Source organism: Protopterus annectens, chromosome 10.part0 (assembly GCF_019279795.1).
Source record: "Protopterus annectens isolate FY-2018-M chromosome 10.part0, PAN1.0, whole genome shotgun sequence".
NCBI lineage: Eukaryota > Metazoa > Chordata > Ceratodontiformes > Protopteridae > Protopterus > Protopterus annectens.
Window position 1 is genome coordinate 1,603,335,074 of NC_056744.1, and position 26,494 is coordinate 1,603,361,567.

Here is a 26,494-nt window from a genome sequence, read left to right on the forward strand (position 1 = left end):
ATTTCCCATCCACTCATCAATTTTTCTCTTGAAAAGGGCCAGTGAGGTGCTCCGCTTGAGATGTATGGGAAGTCTATTCCATAGCATGGGCAGTCTCTGGGTTATGAACATGTCCCTCCAGCTTGTTCTATTGGTTGTGGTAATGAGATTGAGATCTCGGGAGCGTGCAGTGGGGAGGGATTGGGATTTCTTTATAGGTTCATAAGTTAGTATTAGGCTAACTGCCCTTGCGAGCCATTTCAAGCCTAGCCAATTATCCTTTGTGAGACTCAAACCCTGCACCTTGTGTTTGTAAGGCAAACACCTTAACCATTAGGCCACCCTCCCAACTTAAATAAAAGGTAGCATTTCTAACAGAGCTGGGTCAGACATGTCCTTCCCTTAATACCACACCCCCATAATCTTTTCCTTATTACTCCCTCTATCCACAGCTAGCCTATACGCAATCAGCAATGACCCAAAAATAAAAAAATAGAGAGAGAGTGGGTACTAGTGTTCATCTCCGTTTTAATGCAAGGTACTTACATTGAATTAAATACAATTTCTTTTTTTCTACAAAATGTCTTTACCTTCACCTCTATTTAAACAGAAAGTGCTACAGTATTTGTAAAAAACTTTGCTATGATGTGTTAATTGTTGACTTTTTTTTTATAGGTCGTCTTTCTCTCTAAAATTGTATAACTACCTATCTACTGTAATCTGATGCTGTTATTTTACTCATTGTGCAGCTTTTCTCCTCGGCCTCCACTGAAAATGGGTTTCTGACCCAGTGGACTTTCCTGGTCAACAAAAGTCAATTAATAAACAAATATATGGCGACACAGTAATATGACTAAATTGATTTAGAGCCAAACCAGTTCTTATAGCCTGAAATTTTTACAATTATGTTAGTAAAAGAATGCCCCCCCACACACACACATGAACACAAAGTCACTATATACATTAATCAAGCATACGTTAAGCGGATATTGAATGTAAGACTATGCCTTTTACTCTGTTACCAACACGAAAATACACAAGCCTTTCCACCATTACGAAAAATACTTGACATATTCACACGGTGCACTACTTTGAAGGAGCGGTACGCACAGCCTTGCGCGCCTCCCCTTACCTTCGCGTGCTCGTTCTTGTTTCCTAGAGCCGGGGCGCGGCTGGCGATCTGACGTCGCCCTCGCTCCCTCCCTCCTTCTTGCGGCAGTTCCTTTCCTGACATCGTACTGCTCGAATAGGCATACCAAGCCTTGTGAAGCGGCGGTAGCTGGTAAACGGAGAGTGTGTCTGACAGTGAACAAGAGTGAGCGTGAAAGAGAGCGAAAAGATGGCGGCGGCAGCAGCGGCTCAAATCCCTCAGCAACCTGCGGGGGTAGCAGCTACAGGAGGCTCGGCGGCGGTCGGCAAGACGGGTGTGGAATCGGTGAAGGGGCAGGTGTTCGACGTGGGGCCCCGCTACACGGACCTGCAATACATCGGGGAGGGGGCCTACGGCATGGTGTGGTAAGATTGCAGAGGGGAGGTGATACCTCTCAGGAATGGGGATCCTTCCTTTTTTTATCGCATTTTATTCTCCATTTAGTTGTTTTCCCGTGTAGTATGAGAAAAGGCTGCTTTAAGTCTGATGTTTAAGAGGATAGCACGGTGTAGGTGGGTGCTGTTTGTGAGAACACTCTAACCCCAGGCTTGACAGTAACAGCAGTGTATGTGCTAGTCGTTAACGTTATTTGATCCTGGGAAAGGAAGACGGGTCACGGTGTACTCCCCTTTTCTGACAGCAGCACTACAGCGTACAGAGGGAGTATGCTGCTGAGGGAGCAAACTGCCCCCTCCACGCATACACTGAAGATGTAGTGCCTGTGTGTACCCGTCTGTTTTACAGTATAGATGGTTTTACGCAGGGGGGCTCGATTTCACCTCCAGTGTCACACAGTGATTCCTTATTAAATGTAATTATAAATGTATGGTAGTGTGATAGGAGGGCATTGTGTTTGGGTAGATCAGTTTTTCTTTTCAGGATCTGGTGCAGCTTTGCAAATTGAAATTCAAGTGTTTGGCTAAGGAAATGCTACATTGATGGTTTTAAAAAAAAAAGCTTTTTCTCTTGGCCAACCAGCCTTACTGATAACATTATTTTGTGTTGCATGAAAATAGTTTATTCATAGGGTTAATAAAAGTGATGATTCTGCTCTAGTAATCCCCTATCATTGAGACACTGCAGTATTCCCAACAGGTAATGTTGTATTTATGTTGTTCATCCTAACTAGTGGTGTGAAGCTACCAAGGGAGTGGTCTGTACATGGACTGCAGGTTTGGATTACTTTAAGGTCTGCAAATTATTGTGATTGCATGTTATTATATACTGTAGGGTGAAGGTTTGTACTGTGTCCTAGAAATGAAGGTTGTATCCTTGAACTTTATGGCAGTAGTTTACTGTATTTTTAGTATGAGGACTGGTGTGATGAGAGGGAGGAAATTACAGTAGCTCTCCTAAAAGGAGAAAGGTGTCTTGTGTGTTGTATAGTGTAGCTGAGGAGATATTGTATTATGTGGTGATTGGCAACTGTGCAACTTGAACGTGTGGTGATGGATTTGCGAATGGTGCGTTGAAAGCATGATGGAAATATCCACTTGATTGTTAAATAATTGTGACTTGCACATAGCATGTTGAAGGTTTGGGGAGTTGAACCCACTATGTCTGCTCTTTTTATACTTGCTTGGCCGTAGATCCTTGTATGTTGTAGATTTCATCACTGGACCATTTGGTGATGTATGTAGTGAGAGGTCTGTTTGTAGTTGTGTTGTTTTGTCTGCTTCTTCTAGTGTTGGAAGTTGTATTGTGACCCGTTAGGCGATGCAGGACTGTACCGAACCTGCTAAGGAATGTAGTAAAAGGCTGCGTGCTACAAAATTTTCTTGTTTTACCCAAATTTCAGTTGGTGGTAGACCATATAAGACATTCATTTTTCTGCTTTTCCCCCTAGCTTGAAAGCCATTTTTAGTGCTCTCTGGAAATTGTTTTGCTAGTCTCTACCTTGTTCCCCTGACAATTAAAAGGAGAAAGCTTTATCAGTTGCTCACATCTACTCAGTCTTTGCAAATTGAGTGCACCAGTAGTGTGTTCCTCTTGTTTCAGTTTTTAGTGGTCTCTACAGTATGTGCCTGTTCTTGCCCTACTGCCAGTGTGTTACATTTATATTTTAATTGTCAGCCACTTTGCGGCAGTTTCCACCCACCTAACCTTCTGCAGTGTTTTCATTCAGTTTGAATGCATTTATGTACATAAATCTTCAGCTGACACTTGGAAGGATGACTTTAACTTACTCTAGTATTGCTTAGTAGTATTTTCTTATGTAGTGCACCGTTTGTTACTATTGTTAATGTTCTGTCAGAGTAGCAGCCACCTTAGTTCATGCTGATGCTGTAGTAATACTTGAGGCTGATAAATTGACATAACAGGTCATGGCTAATTAAGTCAGTAGTAGACTAACACTTTGTGTCTGTACCAGTTTGTGTGTGTGTGTGTGTGTGTGTGTGTGTGTGTATCTGTGTACATACATATACACATATATGTTTTATTATCTTTGAGTTTTCTAGTTATTTTTAGGTAACGGTAACCTGAGTTTTTCTTAGAGAAATTTATACTTTTTCCAGTGGAGCACTTCCAGCCTGATCTTGCAAAGACTTTTATTAATCAGAAATGTTTCATCCAGTATTATTTGTCTGCAGTTTTCCATTCCAGTTAATTGTTTCATTATATGGAAGCAAGAAAATTACTTGTAGGTGGGGACTATGTTATCCATTTATTCCACCCATTCCCCTTCATCATTGATAATTTGTTTTACGCCATCCTTTTTATTAGACTAGATTCATGTCTGTATGTGTTTTAGAGATCATTCTCTGTTTCTGCAAGCTTCCTGTATGGTTTATGACGTAATTGTTTAACCTTATTTAAAAAAAATGCTGATATCACTTGGGTGATTCCCCCCCCCCCCCCATGGTGTCCATTGTTAAGTATGTACACTTTAGAACAGCACTGCTGCTGTTAGCTTGTAAGAGTGTCTCTACAAAAGTCTTTTATGTAGACAAAGTTTTTTTGCCTTTTTCTGTATACCCTTTATTCTTTTGACATTGTTGCATAAATGGGTGGGTGGTCTTATTTCCAGTACCTTTACAATTTTGCCATTCTCTGTGCAACCCTTCTTCTGTCAATGTACTTGCAGAAAAAGTTATTCCCAGTGACTTTGGAATGTGATTGTTTGGTGGTAGTACCTTGTCATCTTACTGTCTGTTTAGAGAGCCTGTTTTATTTCGATGTGTCTTCAGTATCCATATTATCCCCTGTGTTATTTTGTGTTTGGAAGTATTAACATTCATATTCCCATCTTGCCTACTATTAATTTGACGACAAATTTCTTTCTTTCACTCTCTTTTTAATAAGCCTCTGCTATTTGTCAAGTAGTCTGACAGCATTTTATGCTAAGAAGTCCTAGTAAACCAGTGTTCCCGTTGCATGGCATGGCTGTGTAGCAGATTGAGGAAGTGATCAAAGAGTATTTAATAGGGATTAAACAGAAGTATGTTGGGGTGACACAGATCACTGGGAAATGTAGTCTCTGACTAATGGGGTACTGCAAGAAAATCAAAACGGCAGTGTTTATTGCAACAGTATGCCAGTGTAAGAACTGTGTAATACAGGTTGCACAGTTCAGAGTGGCAGCTGCCCATAGTTGGCAGAGAATAGTAAATAGTAGTAGGAAGTAATACCATGGTGATATGTAATTTGCCACGGAGATAAAATAATGCAGAATGCATAATGTGAGTGATAGGTGGGCTTCATCCTTTGTGAATTTGTAATACCTGCATTGAACAGGTTTGTACGGTCTGTTGCACTTAAAATGTTTTGTCATTTAGCCATCCATGGATTGAATTGGTGCCTGGTACATAGTGGTATGAGGATGTGAATTAAATACATTTTCTGTTCTTGTGTTTTGGTCAGTCTTAAAACAGTGTTGGATTTATTATTCCCTTGTGACAGATTGAAATAGGTTTGTATTAGTGTGTCTTATGTGTTTGGGGGGAGTGGAGGGGTAGAACTCTACTAGCTATTTATCATGTCAGTAAAGAACATGGATAATAAGAGAGAGAGAGTGTGTGCATGTGTGCGTACGTGTGCCTGTCTTTTGCAGTCTCCTGACTGGAGACTTCTAGAATTCATTGAACTTGATGTCAGTTTACACCCTATAAACCTCTTGGGTGATTAAAAGGACAATGCATGAAGTTTAAATACTAAAGCTCTTTTGGACGTCTAGTGTTTGCGGGCAAACTGCTGGACATGCTGTTTTAAACTCTGTTGAAGGAGTTTCCGTAGAGAGAACCTTGGATTAGCAAAAAAAAAAAAAAAAAAAAAAGAAAGGTTATGCACTTTAAGAAATGTTTAGCTATGCATGTTTCTGTATATATTTGTGACGTTTTGTATGTCATTCCCTGCTGTTTCCTAAAATGTTTAGAACATGCCACATTTGTGCGTCTTTTACTTGGAACTTGGGCAAGAACTTAATTAAATGTCTAATTTTGAACTTTAAATGTATCAAGTATATGAAGTAATATCGCTACTGTTTATGATTTATACGAGGTCATGGCTTCATTTTTCAACCACAAATTTTAAGCTGCTTCAGTCCATTTTATTATTCTCCACTCATTCATGTATTATAATAATAATATGTTTTCACAGTAGATCAGTAGTGTAATTTCTGGCTTAAGGTTGTCCAGACTTATTGATCAGACCTTTAGCCGTGTAGCCTATACTTAAGCATGAAATTCCACATATGTAGCCGGAGTGCATGGAAACTTAAGGAAACTGTAATAAAGCCACAACACATTTCTATCACCACCGTATTTCATGGGATAGACTGCTACACTATTAGACATTAATGTAAAGGTCTCCGATTATGCATGTTATGAGGATGTCCCGTAAGTCTTCTCTTGGCATTTCTCAACTTATTTGCCACCTCCATGTTTTACTGGGTGTTGTGTTTTTTGTTTTTAATCTACTGTCTTTTTGATGTGCTGAATGTTAAAGCATTATGCTGTAGTATTTTACTGTACTGTTTGTTCCACTATTGATGGATTGCAGCATCATTAATGTCTATGAATTTGATTTACTATTCTGAAGGACCACTGATATTTGTAATCTTCCTTTGTCATTCCAAATCAGGCAACCTTTACTGGGGGGGGGGGGTGCTTACTTCGCCACAAAAATACATGGACAATAAAGTGTTTATATTAGCACAGCTGGTAGTGTTCCATTATAGTCGGGAAGAAGGTGGGCAGTGCCCATCTTAGATAATGGCTCTGAAGTAGGAGTTTGATTTGAGAACCATTTTTCTAGTTGTCACATACACTGGTACCTGTGATTTGTGCAGGTTCAGGGGAGAATCTTTCTCAGAGAAAGATGTCACATTTCACGTAAGAACCAGTCAGCATTTAATGCCTAGCTTTGGGTGAGGTGTTGGTGATCCATAGTATACAGGTTGAGGTGTAAGGGTATTGATCCCATGACTGTAGAATGAAGCTTATTGATTTCTCTTTTTCTGTAGTGCTATCGATTTCACTGTTATACTAGTGGCACATGTTATGTTTAGTCTGATGTTTTGAACAGACACTCTTATGTTGTGGACAATGTGGTGGCTTTATTTAGACACCTATGATGTGTTATCTGATTACACCCTATTGCAATGTTAAGGAGCCATGGAATCACTCCAAGATGATTTTGTATGAAGTTAAATTACTGTAGCGAAAACATGAAATGTGTTTATTCTTTGCAAGGAAGTTATTTCTTCTGAACTGGTGCCACTGCTTGCTTAAATGCAGTTTTAAGTTTCTTGAGAGTGCTGTTTAAAAGGAGAACCAGTAGCTTGCCCTACTAGGCTGTTCAAATCCTGGATTAGTAGATGTCTTTCATATTGTGTTCTGGAGATTGAAAGGGTGTGGCCATCCATCTATCAGCATATCTTCTCTCATGAAAAAGGCTTTGTGTATCAGAGGACTACTGCTACTGAGTGACTACTGAAAGTGCATTGTGATTGGTATTGATAGGATGAACAGGCAGGAGGGAGGGAACATGACTGGCATAGGATTGTCTATCTTGTGTATCCAGTTCTTACTCCTGACCATAAATCCCAGGATGCTGAATTGCAAATGCCAGCGAATGACATAATTGGCTTGCCATTTCTTGCATATAGAGGGAATTTTTGTAGCTTTCATGAGTAAACTTTTTTGTATCTTTTTTGGAGTGACACTTTGTAACAGAGCCATATAGTTAAAGAAGTGATGATTTATTTTCCAGAGCTAATGTCCTTTTGAAGGCACAACACTTTTTAAGCCATGAATAAGGTGTGCCAGACAGTTGCTGTTGACCTTTCTATGCTTGCTGCAGTAACACACAGGACGTGCTTAAAGACAGCAGCTTACACTGTTTTCTGTGTTCTGGAGAGGGATTGGTCAGACAGAATGCAGTAGTCTTTCAAGTCTTATAATTGCTTACTTTTGGAAAAATAATTACATAGGTGGAAGGTCTCATGCTGATCCTGTAGTGGATTTTCATTTCACATGGATCTTAATGTTTAAAAAAAATCTGAAATACAGAAGAAAACAGAGTACCAGTAGTACAGTTTGTGATCTGTTATTTGTTAGGTACGTAACCGCAAGCTTAAGGAGATCTAATGAATGAGAGTCAGTTGCACAAGAGAGCTGCATTACAACTTTGATAGATTCAGAGGTGCTTACATTTGTTGATGTAATTTATTTTAACTTTGACTAATATCAACTAAGTATGATGTGATTTGTTTGTCGGTGATGACTTTGCATTCTTGTGGTGGAAGTACCATGGCAATGCATGCTGACCTTACAAACCTATGTTTTCAGCCTGTAGTTTGTTCGCATTGGTCTTGTAGGTTTAACTTTCTGTGGTTTTTATTTTTTTGTGGTAGCTGATAGCCATCATATGCATTAGTGTATACACTGCACAAAACTAAAATCACTGCTTGCATGTTATTGTTTTCAGGTGTTAAAAATGACATTTATTCCCTGTATGAAGTACAGTGGGGATATTGGGGACCTTGGCTGAGAGGCCTTTTTTTCTCCAGGAAAAAAAAAATAGAGCAATTTAAATAAAAGCTTAGACACTTGCTTCATCTCTGTTCAGTTTTTATACCTTCTGAAATGTGTGTGGTGGCTGCATTTGGACTTGCTTCTTGGTGTGTGTTGCAATTTTTTTTCTTTTGCAATAAATTCCTGTTGGGTGCTATTACAAACATAGTTGATTTTGTATTCCATCCTATGGTTATTGGTGCTTAGTGCATTGTTCATGGGATTTTGCACCATTCCTGTTAATAAGAGAGGGACAGTTAATAGCGACTGTTTGAGTTCTGTGTTGTTTTTTTTTTTTTTTTTTTTGGCACTGTGAGAAAGTGGTGCTTTTAGTTCAGCTTCCCAATTGAAGCTCTGGTGTTGCTTTTTCGCATTACTTTGCAAGACTGGCCCAGTTGAAAACCAGCATATTCTTTTGTTTGTTATTGCATTGGCATTTCCTCAGGGCACTTATAATGGTATAGTGAGGTGGCTTCTGGTTATGTTTCAAGCATGTATTTGACAATAAAATGGCAAAGTCTAGTAAGTAAACTTTGCAAATACAGAGAATTTCATGCGTTTTTGCAATAGCCAGAGGGTGCATCCCCTTCTTCATATCCTTTTCAGGCTGTGTGGGTGGTTTGGTGAACCTTCAGAATTTTATGTTTCAGTTGGTACTCTTTGTGAGCTGATTTTTAATTTACTGTCCAGGATCCTGCTGTGTCCCATCTTCAATTACACCAGTAAAACAGAGAACAGTTAAGGGGGGAATCTTGGTATGGCGGCATCCAGATAGGGCTAAATGTAATATGCAGAGTTGATCTCTCTATATCAGCCCCACAAAAATCCTACTTAATGTACCAGGCTGTGTTCATATGTGCATTGCCTGGTCACCTTAAGTGCACAAGACATGTTCATGGTTGGTGAATAGTCTGATATGTAGTTGGGAGCTTCATCTCATTCACGAACAGAGAGAGACTGTCATATCTTTGGGCACCTAAAACTTTCCCAGGATACTATAGCCACGATCCTAAGCACCTACGTTCCCTACTCCTAGCTGTGTCTCATGGCCTGTACAAGGTAGATACAAAACCAGGAACAAATATCTTCTGTTTAACCCCCCCCCCCCCCAAAAAAAAAAAAGTGTCAGGCCTGAGGTTGGGTGGTGATGAAGATGAAACTGCATACATTTTCCTTGCAGTAAGTATGTCATTTTATATCTGCCACCAAAAGGATAAAGTCCCAAGCTAGACCTCTTGGATAGCTTTCAACAAAGAGAATGCCCTTAGTAGAAGTGGCACTGAGTGTAGACCTAGATCTGGAAATAGCATGTAGCTTGTAGTACCCTGTATACCCACTAAAATTCTTTTGACCTTTGTCATCATTTCTGTTTTATTGTGTTGTGTGATTGCGTTAAACCCACACAGTACCTGGCCAAAGTGCATAATCCTTGTCTCTTCTTTCTCACTCATCATCTCTTCCACTCCCTGTTGACAGTGTAGCCTGCTTTTTCCCATCAGTCCTTCTGCCTCCCTTTCACATGGGAAGGTTGAGAGTAGAGGGTCATGGCCATTGTCCTGCAGGCATTGCAAATTTTCATGTTGCCGTAACTTATTTCCACGCATGTTCCTAACCCATTTACGGCAAGTGCACATAGTGCTTGGTGGGTTGTGTACCCTGGCCATTTATGATGTCTGGCATCTGCTGACGTTTTTCTCCATTACGTCTTGTGTTGTGTTTATGAACTTACAGAATTGCTGAACGAAGAAATGGGGTCTGTCAAACCCGTGAGTGTTTTGCTGTTTTGTATAGTTGCTGTGTAGCTGTTTTTTGTGCTGCTTTTTCTTCCATCAGTCCCTGGCAGCTGTTGAATCTTCTTTACCCACAGTTTACTGTTTTGTGTGATGGTGCTTCAAGAGTCATGCCACCCTTTCTGTTAAGTAGTGTATGTTTAATTTTGCCTGGAGTCCTTTTACTTATAAGGTGGAATGCAATGATGTGCCACAGTGTTTGGAACTTTGGTGTATTTTAAGTAATTAGCATGTCATCGTTTTGTTTGTATTATGAATAGTATGGGGTTGTAAACTAATTATTTAAGTGTATTCCCAGTTGGGCAAATGTCCCTTTTTAGGAGTGACCCAGGAACACTGTCTTAAGAGACTTGCTAAGTCACACAGATGGCAAAGGATTCAAATACTGTACTTTTGACTAAAGGAAAAAGCTCATTAACAAATCAGAACTGTATTTCTATGCAGTTTCATTCCGTTATTAAATGCAAATAATAGGTTGTGTTTACACTGTTGACAAGTTAACAGTATTTGTTTTTTAGAATTGTCCACATCCAAAGCGTTTATATTTAGCTGGGCTTTTTTCATGGGTGTAAAAATTTTTAATCCTTAATATCCAGATGCCCTCTCAAGTAATATTCAGCTCAATCAATCGGACATGATTAATCATTATGTTATACTTTCTTACAGCCCCTAAACCTAATTATCAGTGTTCATTTTTGCAGTACTTTTAGTTATTACTCAGTACAGATTTCTTGTCGGGCAGTGCTGCCTCCCAGGCATTATATAACGATTTCTGTTGGAGTGGAAGCTCTACTGTCTACTCAGACCAGGTCATCCATTTGTCAGACCAGGTCATCCATTTGTTGAGTTTCTTTTGTTTAACCTGAGGATCCTTTGTTGTTCCAAGTTCAACCTTTGTTGGTGCTACAACTTGCTTCCATTTACATGTTACATCTTTCTTTACTGCTTACAGTAGAAGGTTAAACTGATGGGCTGCACAGAAGGTGCACTAAGTTGTATTCCGTATACCTAGGAAATCAATTTTAGAAATGTTATGTTAGGCCATGATTGTCACTGTTGGAGTGACATCCTGACCCCATGTTCAAAAATGGTAAAAAAAAGAGGGTTGTGGATGGATGGATTTTAGGCCATATACTATCCTATCCAAGGTTGACACCTTTCACTGGGTCCAAGAATGGACCATAACCCTCTGTCTCCTCCACTCTCTCCAACCACTTTACTCCCATTTTCTGACATCACAGGCATGCCAGGGGAGGAGAATGTCCTCTTTTTCCTGGTTCCCTTCACAACTGCATCACATTAGTGACTTTTTTTTTTCGATTATTGGAGGTTGTACAGTATTTTCTGGACTACAGACAGCCTGTTTGATTTCTGGATAGTCTGGGGAAAAACTGGTAACAGCCTTATCACATAATTTCTGAAGTTCAGTTTTGTAACTGTTAATTTTGCTTTCCCAAAGTGTAGGCATCAAATAAACACCAAGGAGAGATAGGAGACACCTTTGCCAGCGTAGAAAACGTGCACAAATATTTAAACATTGCACGCAGATGATCTGAACTTTCTGAGCCTAGTAGTGTTTTTATGAAGAGAAACAAAGCCTGTCTTGTGTAACGTGTGTTCAGGTACTTCACTACCTCATTCTCAGCCTGACGTTCGTCTCTCATTCTCTTTTTCCAGTTAATATGTAGAAGCAGGGCAATTCCTCCGGTGCTCATTTATGTTGCTGATATTTCTTTCCTTCGGATTGCCTTCACCCATCTAGTTCCCTTTAAGCCTCTAATAATCAACCCTGAGTTCTTGAGTTTCTCTGTGCATTTTCATTCAGTGTTGTCTCTAGCCTCTGTAAACCTACTGCCTTTCTTATTAGTATCTTTCCAAGCAGCCTTAATTTTTTTTTTAGCTTTATCAAAACACTTTCTGCCCTTTCTGCATTTTGCATAATTCAAACTTGATCAGGGACTGCTAACCCATGCTGCATTGGCGGTGCTGACTATTGGTTTCTCACCCTGACAAAGGAAATTTGTAGTCTTTTTGTTACATTTAGGCGATAGATGATCTGCACTATAGAGAACCACTTGTAAACATACCAGTGTAAAGTTTTGCTGGTGGTCCTCCTGTGTGCCCCTTAAGCAACCTCCCTTAACTTGGCCGGTGGTTTTAAGTACAACAGTGAGGTAGGAAAATGAGCATTCATGTCTTGGCACTTCTGCCCAACGTCCTTGAAACCACTTGTCCACTTTTATTCTAGCCTTGATATCCTTGCACAGAGCTGTCAGTAAGTTCATACTGCTGGGGCACTCCATTGGCTGTAAAACTGCAGACAGAAAAAGTCCAGTTTATATGCTTGGATATTTTTCTGCTAATGGCTTAGCTGAGTTGGTTGCATCCCCTCTTACCAAAGAATTTTAATCATATTGTCAATATCATCTTTCAGAGACTTACACATTCTGATTTTGGTATATATGTTTAGACAGTAGTGCTGTAAATAGTGTTTTCAATGTAGGACTTAATCTAGATGATCCTACCTGCGTAGGGTCTTTTAAAGGTTTTAATATGATTGTGACGGCTTAACTGATGGTCGGAGTGTAACTAGCCAACAGCATAAAAACCTGTCCTATCCTCTTCCTTCCTCTTGTGTACTACATTTGGTATACTGTGCAACTGTATGTTTTCCTCATTTGTTATAAACCCCATCTTCTCCTCTGTTCCAGAGCTTTGTTGGTTTATTACCTGTTCTGGAACAAATTTTCTGAGATCCAAAATTGCTAGCTAAGCTTCAATTCATAGACTTTTCCTGAAACTGGTAATAATTTCCAAAACTGTTAGATATCAACAAGTGAACTGAAGCACCCCCCCCCCCCCGTGCCATTATTTTACATAAATCTTTCATCTACTGCCTAAGTCTAAGGGCCAAATAATTTTGACTGACTAGTGTGACCTTGAAATCCTTGTCTCTTTTTATTTATTTTTTTACTTATTCCATCATATTTCTTATTTGTAGTCATTTCCATGTTTTCTGAATGCTCTGATCAACTTTAGTCTAGTTTGACCCTGTCCCACTTTGATGCAAAATCATCCAAGGTGCACTGTACTCTTGCTTGCATCTCTCCCTGATATTTTTCTTGCATAAGTACAGATTTCCCCTCTAGCTCCACTCCTTTTTACTCCCTATCGAGCTGTAACAGAATGGTCCTAGGTGCATGACCTGAAATAGAAATAGTGGAATCTTTGGCAAGCTTTTTTATTTAACATATTGCTTTATTATTGAAAAGCATTGGTATCTGTAAGAAAAAATGGTACATCTGGAATTAAGTAACTGCAGAATCCTATACCTGACTGTCCTGCTTTCATAGTTCTTGTATGCCTCCCCATAAACTTAGCAGCTGTGTGTGAGTATATAGACTGTGGGGATGTGGAATATACCTCATCCACTGCACACATTACATTTTTTTTTCTCCATTCTCATCTTTTTTTCGTTTTCTTATTCCTCTTTTGGCTGCGCCCATTAGGGGTCGCCACAGCGGATCATCTGTTTCCATTTCTTCTTGTCCTCTACATTTTGCTCCTTCACACCAACCACCTGCATGTCCTCTCTCACCATATCTTAGGCCTTGCTCCTTTCCTCTTACCTGGCAGCACCATCCTTGGCATCCCTTTCCCCAGTATACCCAGCATCCCTCCTCAGCACATGTCCAGACCAGTGCAATCTCGCCTCTCTGGTTTTGTCTCCAAACCATCCAGCCTGAGCTGACCCTCCATCCTCGTCACACCCAGTGCAAGTCTTAACATCTTTAACTCTGCCACCTCCAGCTCTAACTCCTGTCTTTTCATCAGTGCCACTGTCTCCAACTCTATAGGCTAACAGTTCCCTTGTGATCTTTGCTAATTCAGGTTATTTCATTCCTGAGGCAAATAAGCATTTTATAGTTGTCACTTTCATTGTTCTCCAAGTTCCCATGTAGCTATATACCTGCTTTTATTGTTTGCTTTCTCTTCATCTCAACCTTGATTATGAGAGGAATCCCATTTATTTCTCTTCTGATGCCGTCTGGCATGTATGGGAGGAAAACTCCAAGACTGCATGTCTGGATTACACAAGTTGAGATGCTATGCATTTAGCTAATGCTAATTTTGGAGTAAAATTCCCCACACAGGGAGTACTTTTCTCCTTTATGAATAGGATTTCTTATGCCATTTACTTTCCAAGAAAACAAACCGTCTCCGTAAAAGTATTGTATTCATCTACTATTTAAACAATAAAAAACTCTACCAGTTCTTTCAGGAGGGACCTGTTTTTTTGTCCCTGAAAATCTAGGGTTGGAACAGAAAATGTTTCATACTCAGCTGAGACCAGTCCTGACCCTTGATTATAAATAGTTTCAGTTGCTTGCCTATAGATTTCTGTAGTCTTCTAAAATCAAATTCAAAACCGTTTCCATATACATAAACATTTTGCTTTTCAGAGTTTGGGTCGGTACACATTTGCTTATGGAAACAGCTTGCATACACCAGTGTTGCTTCCACATGGGAGATAAAATCCTTTGAGGTGGCATGGGATCATGACAGCTTCACTTAACTATGTAGCTTAACTGGTGAGATCTTTAAATATTTTATTTTACTGTAGAGTGTGATGCCTTGTATACCCCCCCTCTAAGTTTATGCATCTTGTATTCCATTTCACGGTATATAGACGTCTTTTTCTCTTATGAAGTTCTTTTTTTCTAGGTGATCTTTTTAAAATAAAAGATGTTCGTTATACTGATCACTGATGCAGTAGCCTTGGCTATATGGGTTGTACCCTGACAAGGATGTAACAGTCGCCCATCTTCCAAAGTTTCGGGGCACCCTCCACACTCCCAAAGTGTCGGACAGCTCAAGCTGAGCCAACTAAAAGGCAAGTTTGGGCTCCAAGCCCTTCAGAGCTGTACTGCTGATGAATGCTTCTCTAAGGCTTTTGAGGATCGGCTGTCAGCTTGGTGCTGCTCCTTTGCTGAGTAGATAAGTTCCCTTTGGGAAAACCTTCCATTTTCTAAATGTTATTTCTGTTTTGTTTAGTAAAATGATAGGTTAAATGTAGTAGTTTTTCAAAACTGACTATAACGAGACTGTATTATACTTCTAAATGGGAGAGCTGTTTTTTTTGCGTTCGTTTAAAAGTTGTGTAAAGTGACTGAACACAATTTCTCCATAGAAAAGTTTTTTTTTTATTTTAATTTTCTGGAGGGCTGCCAATTTGTGTTTTTACTGTATTTTCTGTGATAAAGGTGACTTGTAGTTTTTACTGGCATTTGCTGCTTGTCTTCTCTGGGAAGGGGGCACCATTTTCTGCTCGACTGTGTTGAACAAACTGCCAGTCCCATAGTCAGTCCTTCTTCCAACGACAGAAAAGATTAAGCGAACAGCATTTGCCACCACAGCAGGCTAGCAGTTTGCCTTAGCCATGAGTGGGTGACTCTGCTGCGGCCATTTGTTGTACCTCAGACCACTCATCTTTTACACCAGTTCCCTCTGGTGTAGCAGCTACGGCTGCTGTGGACTGGGGGGGGTTAACCATGTCCTCGGTGACTGTTGGGATTCCCTCACTGTGCAAGGGAGAGCTGCTGTTCAGTCCTGGGAGAGGGAACGGGTAACGCTTCCCTGTTGTGCCCAAATGCCATGCCCATCCATGGGAATGCTGCTGCCATTGTTGACCCAACCCAATTTTTACTGGTCAAAAAGAAATGGGAAAATAATCACATGTCTAACCTTCCTCAAATTTCCTTTGGAGTAGTTTACTGCATCTGGCCCAAGTGTTTAACTCAGGCTTTTGGGAGGGGGATCTATTTCTCTGAGACTATTGATAGAATGTGCTGGTGTGTTTAGCAGGAGAACACCAAGGTTTCTTAGTCCTTCAGAAAATACTACAAGTTATTACAGAAGGAATTTCCAGAACCTACACCCATTCTTACTGCTCTGACTGCTTTTAGAGGATGTGAGTTACTGCCTGCTATTTTCCTGATGGTATATAAAGTTCCTCAGTCTTTAAGTTTTTGTACACTGTTCTCAAACCTGACCTAGCAGCTGTAGCTTTAGTTGATTTATACTTTTGCTAGACTTGGTGAAGTCCAATCCTACCTCTTCTGATTTAAGGATGGGAAAATTATTGACATGTATGGGGGGGGGGTGTTTACTGCAAGTTTGATTTTCAGAATTTTGGATTGTCAGGCTCGCATATTTAACATTTGTTATGGCTAACTGAAAGTATGAGGAATATTTATGTGCAGGTGTCTCTCTGAGTTAAAATTGGCTTTAAATTTAATTTCATTTATTGCGCATATCACTACTTATTGTTTTCAGTGTGTGTATGACTCTGATGCTTCTTGCAGAGCTATGGCCACTGGTACTGTTTTTGAGGAGGTTTGCATGTCTGCATTCTCAGAAGCCCCCCAGATGATAAAAAATGAGATTTTAGATTCTTCTTTGGGTCGAGGTTTGTTTTTTGATCAGGTGATGAAAGGAGTAAGCTGACCCAGGGAATCAAAGAATTTCAGCCTGCCTTTTCTAAAATTCTAAGAGATTCTGTGACGCCTCATCCAGTTTTGGCAAAAAAAGAGTAAACAGACTCCACAAAATACAGGTAAACAGGTGTTTTAAGATGAAATGGCAAGGAGGTTCCAAAAAGAAGTCTCAAACCTCCTAGAACAGTCCAAATCTAACTGGTCAAGAGAACTTGAGCCCCTCCCATCCAGGCCCCTTTTTTCTTCCAGAAAGTCTGAATTTCCATTTTTCTTATTGACAACAGGTTGTTTCAGACAAATGGGTTTGGAAAATCATTCCTCAAGGCTACAGAAGACTGTGGGAGGAAATTCCTCCTTTTCAGGGTGTCCTTCGTCATCCTTGAGATCAGACTGCTTTATTTCCTCTGGTTCCTCATCACATGCTATCCCAGGGAGTAATGCAACTGGTTCTTCCATAACAGGTGTGGAAGGGTCTTTATTCAAGGATGTTCTTAGTGCCAAAGAAAGAAAATGCTTGGAGGCCAGTTCTGGATTTTATAGGTTCATAGGTTGGTACTAGGCTATCGGCCCTAGGGCCTATACAAGCAAAGCCATAACAATTCCCTGGCTATTTCTTCCCACACTATTTACTTCCCTGGACCCCTGTCTGGCAGGGTGACTGACGTGATCCCCGGGGTAAATTTCCTTTCTCCCATTAAATCGTCAAGCCTCCTTTTGAAGAGGGCCAAAGAGGTTCTCTGCTTGACATGTATTGGCAGTCTATTCCAGAGTATGGGTAGTCTCTGAGTCAGGAACCTATCCCTCCAGCATGTTTTGTTTATTGTGATGACCAGGTTTAGATCCCTGGAGCGTGTGGCTCTGAGGGATTGGGATTTTTTTTAAGTGTGGCATGTCCAGCAGCTCTGGGTTTGACATGGCCTTGTATGTTAAGCAGAGATTGCCTCTGAGTAGACTATATGCGACAAGAGTATAGCTGCAGTTTTTTAAGGCGGTCAGCGTATGGCATCTGTTTTAGGCCTGTGATTCTTTTAGTGAGTATTTCTGCGGCCTTTCCAGTTGTTGCAGATGTCTTGAGAGGTACATACCAAAGGGGCATTGTATTCTGTAATGGGTCTAATGAGGGATGAGTACAGTGGGACAATGACGTCCTTTTTTTCTGGATGAAAAACCCTTAGTGATGAGGTGTGCCACATAGAAGGATTTCCTGACTATTGTGGCAATGTGGTTATCGAAGGTGAGACCATTGTCCACCTGTGTCCCTAAGTCTCATCACACTTTCGGTGTTTAGTGTACTGCCACCTATGGGGTAATTCACGGATACATGTTTTTTCCCCAAAGGGGATAACTATACATTTCTTGGCATTGAACTTGAACCCATGGCTCTGGCATCAAGCATCTGTTTCTGTAAGGCCCTTTTGTAGAGTATCCACATCATTTGGGGATTCAATAATGGCTCCCAGTTTGCAGTCATCTGCGAACTTTGTTAGTCAGAGTCCGTTAGTTTTGGCCTGTACTTCAGAGATGTAATGCCAAACAAGAGCGGTCCCAGGACTGAACCCTGAGGCACTCCACTTGTCTGGAGCTGGATTTGGAGTCTGCTACTTTTACAGTGTGGGTTCTGTCAGAAAGCCAGTTGGCAACCCATTGAGTGATGTAGGGATTAATGCCTAACTTAGTAAGTCTATCTATGATTCCAGAGTGGGTGATGGTGTCAGAGGCCTTGGCGAGGTCCAGATAGGCTGTGTGGCCCGCCTTACCCTCGTCCACAGCTCTGGAGACTGATTCGAAGAAGTCAGGTTCAGGAGACAAAATCAGCCTTTCATGAACCCAAACTGGGTGAGGTCCAGTGTTTGAAGGTTGCCAATGTCTTTGTTTATAAGTTCCATGATAATACATTCCATGGCCTTACAGATCAGGCTCGTCAGACTGATGGGGCGGTAGTTCCCGGGATCCAAGGTTGATACTCCCTTGTGGATTGGGATAACTGTAGCTGTGCACCACTCAGTGGGCATGAAGCCTGAGGTGAGGCTGTGATGAAACACAACACTTAGGTGAGGTGCCAGTTCATTTTGTAGTTCATGTAATACACAGCCCAGGATGTCTTCTGGTCCCATGGATGCTGTATTCTTAGCTTTGGAGAGTGCGTTTTTTACCTGTGTGGCCATTACCGGAATTTGGCAATCTTCCGGTATTGAGGTGGGCCATTTAGGGGGTGAGAGGGGGTGAAGTTGGCACTGAATTTATCTGACAGGATATTGGCAATATCCTTGGTATCAGTATATTTAATGCCATTCTGTTGTAGCTCAGAGCAGATCTGAGCATTGCCATTTAGATTCTTGACGTAGTTATAGAATGCCTTGTGGTTGTCTCTGGAATCTTTGGCAATTTTATTTTCATAACTAGATTTGGAGGATTTTATGAGGGATCTCAGCTTCTTACTGAGGCTGGTAAGGGAGTTTTTTGCATCCTGGGATTTTCCTCTTTTCTACAACAGTTTCTTCCTTTTGTTGTAAAGTTTGTTTATGGCAGGGGACCACCAGATTGACTTCCTCTTTTTGGAGGAGCATCTTGGTTCTATTTGGGATGGCACTATTCATGCATGAGTGGATGTGCTCGTACAGTGCCTTAGTGTAGGAGCCAGCAGTCAAACTTTCAGTTCCCGTCTGCATGGGTGTCATGAAGTTTGTCACTTCTGACTTGAGTAGCATGAAGTTGGCATTGGAGAAGTTTTTTTTATGGGGATTTCATTACTGGGGGATGGGGGGGGTGGGATGTGGATGTTAAGGATGATTAGCTTACGGTCAGACCTGACCAACGAGGGGATGACCATAGGTGTGGAGCATCGATTTCCCATGTTGGTAATGACCAGGTCTGGGATATTGGAGCTCCTAGTGAGATTATGTATTAGTTGATCCAGGACGTTGGAATTTATGAATTCCAAGAACCGTTGGGCAAAGGTGTTGGTACACGAGTAGCTTTCCCAGTTAATGGCAGGGTAGTTGAAGTTGCCCAGTATTAGGGTGTTTGGTTGTATCTTAATGTTTTTTCCAGTATGTTTAGAAAGGTGTAGTGAGAATCTTGGGGCATGGTGGGGAATCTGTAGCAAGCTACAATTTGGATTGCAGTCTTAGCTAGTGTTAGTTGCACCTGGCGAAGTTCAGACGCATTGTGTTGGGCAACTAGCCTGGTGGTGTGAATATGGACACTCCTCCACCTTTAGTGTTTCGGTCCTGGTTTGGTGGTCAAAGTGTGGTAAGAGTTGTAGCCTGGTATTGCAGGGGTGCTCTCTGGAGCCTTGAACCAGGTCTCAGTTACTGCACAGATATCAATGTTCTCTATTTTTAGGAGTGCCTCTAGAGTGCATTTTGAGGTTTAGACTTCCAGCATTGAGTAACATTACCTTCAGAATTTGCATGCGTGTAACTGTTACAGAGGTGGTTTTGTCCTTTGAACTTTGCCTAAAAAAGGCACTATAGGGGTGGCAAGAGCCTTAGCCTGTAACCTGAATCCCAGGGGCGACAGGTGCAGGCTATCTCTGACAAAGCATTGTGGTCTGTTGATCATGTCGTAGCAGGCAGACAGATACTGGATCCCCTTTGAATGACACCAGAAGCTTAACCAATTGTTTAAGTCATCATTTTGTCTTGATATTGTGGTGGCATTCTGGGCGAAGGTAGGGTGCTATTTAGGGCTAGGGTCATACCTGCCTGGGCCACATGATCCAAGAGCTCTTCCGTGTCTCTCTTCATGTAGTCCAGGGAGGTATGTCTCAAGTCATTCACTCCAACATGGACAATGACAGAGTCATATTTGTACTTGTGGAGTGACATGAGTGCATGCTTTATGTGGTGGATCCTGGCACCCGATAGGCAGCTGACTGTAATTTTCTCTTTGTTCAGCCTGGTGAGTGGGACATCAGTGTGCCTGACTGTAGAGTCACCTATGACTAAAGTGTTAGGTACGTTATCTTGCCTTAGGGGCTGTTGCTGGGTCGCACACTTGTGTTGTGAGCTGTGTGACACTTTGGTTGTGATTGGTGTTTGCATTTCAGCTTTGGAGGTCCTTGCTGCTTGGGCAGGTTACAGTTAAGGGCCTCCACATATGTGGATTTAATGTTGCTATGTGTGAGTGTTGGTGGTGTGGGTTTAGAAGGGCTATGTGTTGCTTGAGGTGTAGTGTGGGTATTCACCTTCTCCTCTTGACTGTCTAGAACAATCTTGGGTGGAGAGAGCTTTCAATCCAGTTTGGCTATGTAAGTGCATCTCTCACAGGTTGTAGTGTTGGGTGGTAGGAGGAGAGGGATGTCTGTGTACATGAGGCAATTGCTGCATTGCCCCAGTATGCCCAGATTCACCAGGTGGACAGGAGAAATCACTGAAAGCTGACCCTTGGACATGCCTGGTTTGGTGCTTTTTTTGGTAAAGTACAGGAGCTATTTTCCCTTGCCTTAGCAAGGTACTTTGCAATTATAGGCTGTTTAGTGCCTACAATTAACTTCTCCTTATTAACAAGGAGAGTTGAGTGCTTGTATCAGTTTAAGGCTTCCTAGTGCTTTACAGCAGGTATTAAATCAAGTGCTAATCACAGGGATGCTTAAAGGTAAGATGAAAAAAACATGGTTTATCCTAAACACTGCAGTGTGCACCAGATAAGTTAGATGTGAAAGTAGGTAACTTAAGTTCTACCTGTCTAAAAAGTTGTTTTAGTGGAGAGTCACTATTTTTAAAACGGCAAGATAGATTGAAAGAGGGCGGTCACTTTTGTATTCTGGTACTACGGAATACAGTAGGATGGCCAATAAATTTAAATATTTGAAGGGGAGTGATTTTCACAAAATTTTGTGCTTACTCACACAAGCCAGTGAAAGCAGAAAGGAAATGAGATATATGGCCAAATTAACATAAGAGGCAGGCAACTAGAAAGACAGTGGTATTTAAGAACATAACAGTAAGCGGGTGGGTGGGGAAAAATTGGGGAAAAAATTCTGCCTGACTCGCGTGACAGAGCTGTGGTCTCTCTTGAAGTTTTAATATGCAGTTAAAAGCAGAATACAAGTAAAACACAAGGTAAAGAAAACAAATCACGGTATTCAGAATATAAAAAGGCAATAAAGTAACACAAAATACAACAAATAAAAAGCAAACTAACCTTTCCTTCACAGCAAAGTGTGGCAGAATCTGGTGAGCTTTTCTTCCTTTCCAAAAACTGTCTGCCCAAATTCAAAATGTCACCTCACAACCTGTTACCTTTTCTTCTTAAGTTTCCTGGTAACACTAGACTTAAAGATGCTTATCACATCCATATTCATCCAGACTTCAGACATTTTTTAATGTGATCCAGACACACTAACTTATCAGTTCTCTGCCTTACCCTTGCTACTATTAACTGCACCAGGATTGTTCACAAACTTTCTAGTTACTGTATATAGCTCATTGTAGGCTAGAAGGTGTCCACATTTTTCCATATTTGGATAAACTTTTGCAGTGTCTCTTTCAAAGTATCAGGAATCAGTCTCTCTCCCTCCCTCCCATTACACAAGCTGGAATTATAGGAGTCTCGATTCCCTCACACAGGATTGTGTTCCTGGGATGTCAACTAAATACCTGAGTTCAAAGTCTTCCACAAGAAAAAAATAAATCTACATGTAGATTTATTTCTAAGGTTTCCTACTCAAACTTCAGTCATTGTGCAGTAGTACCTCAGGATTTTGGGTCTCATGGCCTCCGTGATTCTCGTGATACCTCTGGGAAGACGCACCAGGAAGTTAGTGGTTTAAGAAGTCTCTCTCTTCAAATCCCAGTGCTAGCTTTTGTGAAAAGAGAAATCATTTGATGGAGACGGCAGATATCCTTAAATTCACATCTCCCCTTCCTGTCTGTTCAAAGCAGCCAGTCTCCAAAGGTGCCGCAGACTTTGCTTGGGGAACAATTTCAGGAGGAATAAAATTGCAGTGTGTGTGTGTGTGGGAGACTGAGGAGAGATTCAAGAGCATAAATATCAGAGATGCTTGCTTTATCAAGACACACAACTCTGGATCATCTTTGGTCTGCGGCATTTTCAATTTTATGAGCATTATTATTGTATTAGGAAAAAAGGACAAAAATAATGCATCATATAGGCTAGGGGTGTCAATTTTGACTTGCTGGGGCCGCATTGAGTGAACAGAAATAGTCTTGGGGTAGCTTATAAAAATGTATCATATAGTTAACTCTCTCTCTCTTGCTGCCACGGATGACCAAAGTCTACCTCCTGGCTGTACTGTAGGTGCATTAGAACAATGAATAAATACCTAATATTTGCCTTTAAAATTCTAATTCTTTAAGTTTAACATCTTAGTTGATATATATATATATATATATATATATATATATATATATATTTACAAAGAAACAGATCTTCACTTCAGCACTAGCATTTCTCAATGGGAAAACCAGTCCAGCTACGTAAAATGTCAACATAAGCAGTCCTACTATACTGTAATCCACAAAAATAAGCCAACAAATTTGCAATAAAGTAAAGAATTCACATTACTGACTTAATAGAACAATTCTGAATAAGCTACAAGAGGGTCTCACCCAAACAAATGACTGGTGCCAGAAACATGGCCTCAAGCTAAATGCCAAAAATGCATCATCACCTTTGGAGAGAGTGATGTCCCCACAAATGATCACATTAATAACAATGTTGTAAGCGCATAATCAGCTATGAGGTGCTTGGGCACCCAGGTTGATAGCAACCTGACTTTTGACCACCATGTTGTCTCCACTTTTTACATGGCCCACCGCATTAGTAAGGGTATCTCATCCAGGGTCATAACATCCATGTATTCTTCCTCTATAAGAGCCATTACTGAGTGCAAAGCCCCTTTTGGCATGTGCCTCAGCAAAACACCCTGCCAAAAGAAATACCACAACCATTTCTGACAAAAAAGGTCAAAGGACTAAGTTCAGTCTTCTGCTTTACTTTTACAGTGATTACAGATTTGTTGTGACTTGGCTTTTCCCGATTAGGGGTCGCCACAGTGGAATTCTGGTCCGCTAATGATTGGCAGTTGATTTTTACGTACCGAGTTGCCAGCCCTGACGCACATCCTTCAACGAAGGTATGCCCATTCACGCATGTCTCCACGCAGAAGACTCTTGGATTTAATTTAAAACATTTATTTCAAATTTTATAGCACAAACATTCATACACATTAGCTAAACAAAGCAATACAGTCTCACAATGAAAACATACTTGGCATTAAAACTACTCTACCTTTAAATCTCACATTCACCGAAACTGTATTGCACATTGTTTTCCCAAGTTTAGGATAACATTTTAAAATGGTCTAAGAAAAATAACACAGTATTAAAAGCAATCATATCTTGCATCAATAACACAGACCTGAAAATGTATAGCATGGTCTGAAAATACATAAACAATATATGACACAATTGGTCTTGCAGCTTTTGAAAAATGAACCTATGCCTTTTATATAAAGCTACAGAGCATATGCTTAATGTGGACAACTAGTGGATGGTCAGAAAACTAGCAGGGTCATCAATTTACACACCTTTGCTATACCAATCTCAGCTCTGTATGTCACAAAATAAGTTGACCACAGCTGACCCTCGATTTTATAGAGCATTATATCAAAAGGCACGTTAGTAATATTAACAGGTGAGATACTATGTTAACGGGTAAGTTTGCCCTAGTTTATCATTCTGAAATATTTTAACCACATTCAACAGCTTTAAGCGACAAAATTTTATAAAGGAATTGCAATAATCACATAAAAAGACTTCAGTAGGTATCATTTCATGTTTTATTTTACTAGTACTTAGTCACACACAAATTAAATTTTTTTGGGATTTGTAGTATCATTAATAAAAGTCTGCTGGGAGAACCGTCTGGCCTTTTGTTATCTGAAGCAGGCAGACTGCAGCTCTGTCTTTTATAGCATTATTATTATTTTGTTTTGGAATTGTACACTTAGGACAACAACATACTCTCAGTATCGTCCAGAGAAGGCCTCACTAAAGCTCATATGAAAGAAGCATCGACTTGTTACGGAAGAATTTATCCCTGAAGCTTTGTGTAAACCAGAAATGAAATGCAGCAATACAATGAGACTGTACAAGATACCATACAATGTTTCCTGGCCTCTGCTCTGCATAAAACTTCCCCGTAAGTTAATTACATTTCAGTTGCTCTCCTTTTCATAGTGGCAGCCTCTCATACACACCTACCGCTCTGATTTTGTCCAACCATTCATTGTTGTGGTCCGCTGCGAAGTCCAAACTCCAAACGTCTTCTATAGACTGGAATTCAAATTCCACTGCATGGAAGATGAAGACGCCATGTAAACAATTTTGGCTTCTTCTCCGTCTGTGTGTGTGACTAGACGCAAAGGACATTCTTAAAGTAGAACACCCTTAAAGTATTTTTTTAATTTAAATGAAAAGATTTTATTTTTTCCGGAGAAGAAAAGTCAGTCGCCGTTTTCCAGACACTCTCCTTTATTTACAGACAGTCCGGAGACAGGTAATGGCTCTAATTAGCCAAAAAGCACACTGGGACCGCAGGCAGTAAGGAGGGGAGAGAGAGAGAGTAAAGATGGCATGGGAGAAATGCTTGAGACTGTGGCAGTGGCACAAAACCCGGACTTCACGTGTCTGGTTTTGAATGAAATTTGTAACTGGACAATTTGTCAGAAAACCGGACAGTCCGGTCAAAAACCGGACAGCTGGCAACCCTATCCTTGACGCACACACTTCCAACTTTTGCAAAAAAAAAAAGCTCCTTTCATTATCAAACAATGTAGTTCAGCAACACAGCAATTGGATGGATAAATGTACTCCTTGAGTAAGTAGCATAGCCTTCATCAAACCGGTTGGAAAATCCACATACTAAACTTTCCTAGCTGGATGGCTAAGATGTAATATTGGTTACTCAAGTCTACTAAACCAAGAAGAGGAGCCTAGTTAACTAAGAATTCCATTTGCAAAACTATATTCAGTATACATATTATAGGTTCATAGGCAAGTACTAGGCTGTCTGCCCAAGGGCATTTCTAAGCCTAGCCAGAATGTGTTGGCTTTCGCCACCCCCTTAGATTAGTTCCCTGTCCAGCAGAGCCATTAGTTCCCTGCGTCATTGTCCAGCAGAGCCACTGCAGTGATCCCCGGGGTAAATTTTCTGTTTCCCATCTACCCGTCAAGGTTTCTCTTGGAGTGTTAGGGAGGGGCTCTGCCTGATGTATATTGGAGTCCTGTTCCAAAGCATGGGGAGTCTCTGGGATAGGAATCTGTCCCTCCAGCATGTCCTATTTATCGTTGTGGTGAGGTTTAGATCTCTAGAGCGTGTGGCTCTCCGGGATTTGTTTTTTTAAGGTGGAGCATGTCCATCAATTCTAAGTTGGACATGGCCTTGTATGTCAGTCAGAGATCACCTCTGAGTAAGCGGTATGCAGCTGAGAACAGCTGGAGTTTCTTGAGTCGGGCTGCATAGGGCATCTGTTTGAGGCCAGTAATCCTCTTGGTGAGGTACTTTTGTGGTCTTTCAGCTGTTGCAGGTGTCTTGTAAGGTACATGCCAAATGGGGCGTTGTATTCTATGATGGGTCTAATGAGTGATGAGTAGAGAGGTGCAATAACCTCTCTTGTTCTAGATGCGAACCCTTTTGTGATTCGGTGGGCCACATAGAAGGATTTTCTAACCACCTTGGCAATATGATTATCAAAGGAGAGATTACTATCTACTTGGGTCCCCAGATTCCTTATTACATTTTCTGTATTTAGGGGACTACCGCCTATGTAAGAGGTTCTAGGGTTCGATTCTCGGCTGGGGTCCCTTCTGTGCGGAGTCTGCATGTCCTCCCTGTGGTCGCGTGGGTTTCCTCCGGGTGCTCCGGTTTCCTCCCACATCCCAAAGACTTGCAGTAGGTGGATTGGACACACTAAATTGGTCCTAGGTGTGAGTGTGTGCATGTGTGCCTTCTGTGGAAGGTTGGACGCCGGGCTGGCAACTCGACACTGTAAAACTTCACGGCCAATCATGAGTGGACAGATGATACGCTGTGACG

The 26,494-nt window shown here is 40.9% G+C and overlaps 1 protein-coding gene across 1 annotated transcript in view; it reads left to right on the forward strand.

Annotated features, from left to right (window-relative positions):
• The first annotated feature begins 1,179 nt into the window (after positions 1-1,179).
• Positions 1,180-26,494, forward strand: part of MAPK3 (mitogen-activated protein kinase 3) — an 846,228-nt gene continuing 820,913 nt past the window's right edge. Inside the window, exon 1 of the mRNA XM_044086276.1 lies at positions 1,180-1,494. Within this exon, the coding sequence (XP_043942211.1) occupies positions 1,319-1,494 (176 nt within the window). The 5' untranslated portion in view covers positions 1,180-1,318. The remainder of the gene's footprint in view (positions 1,495-26,494) is intronic.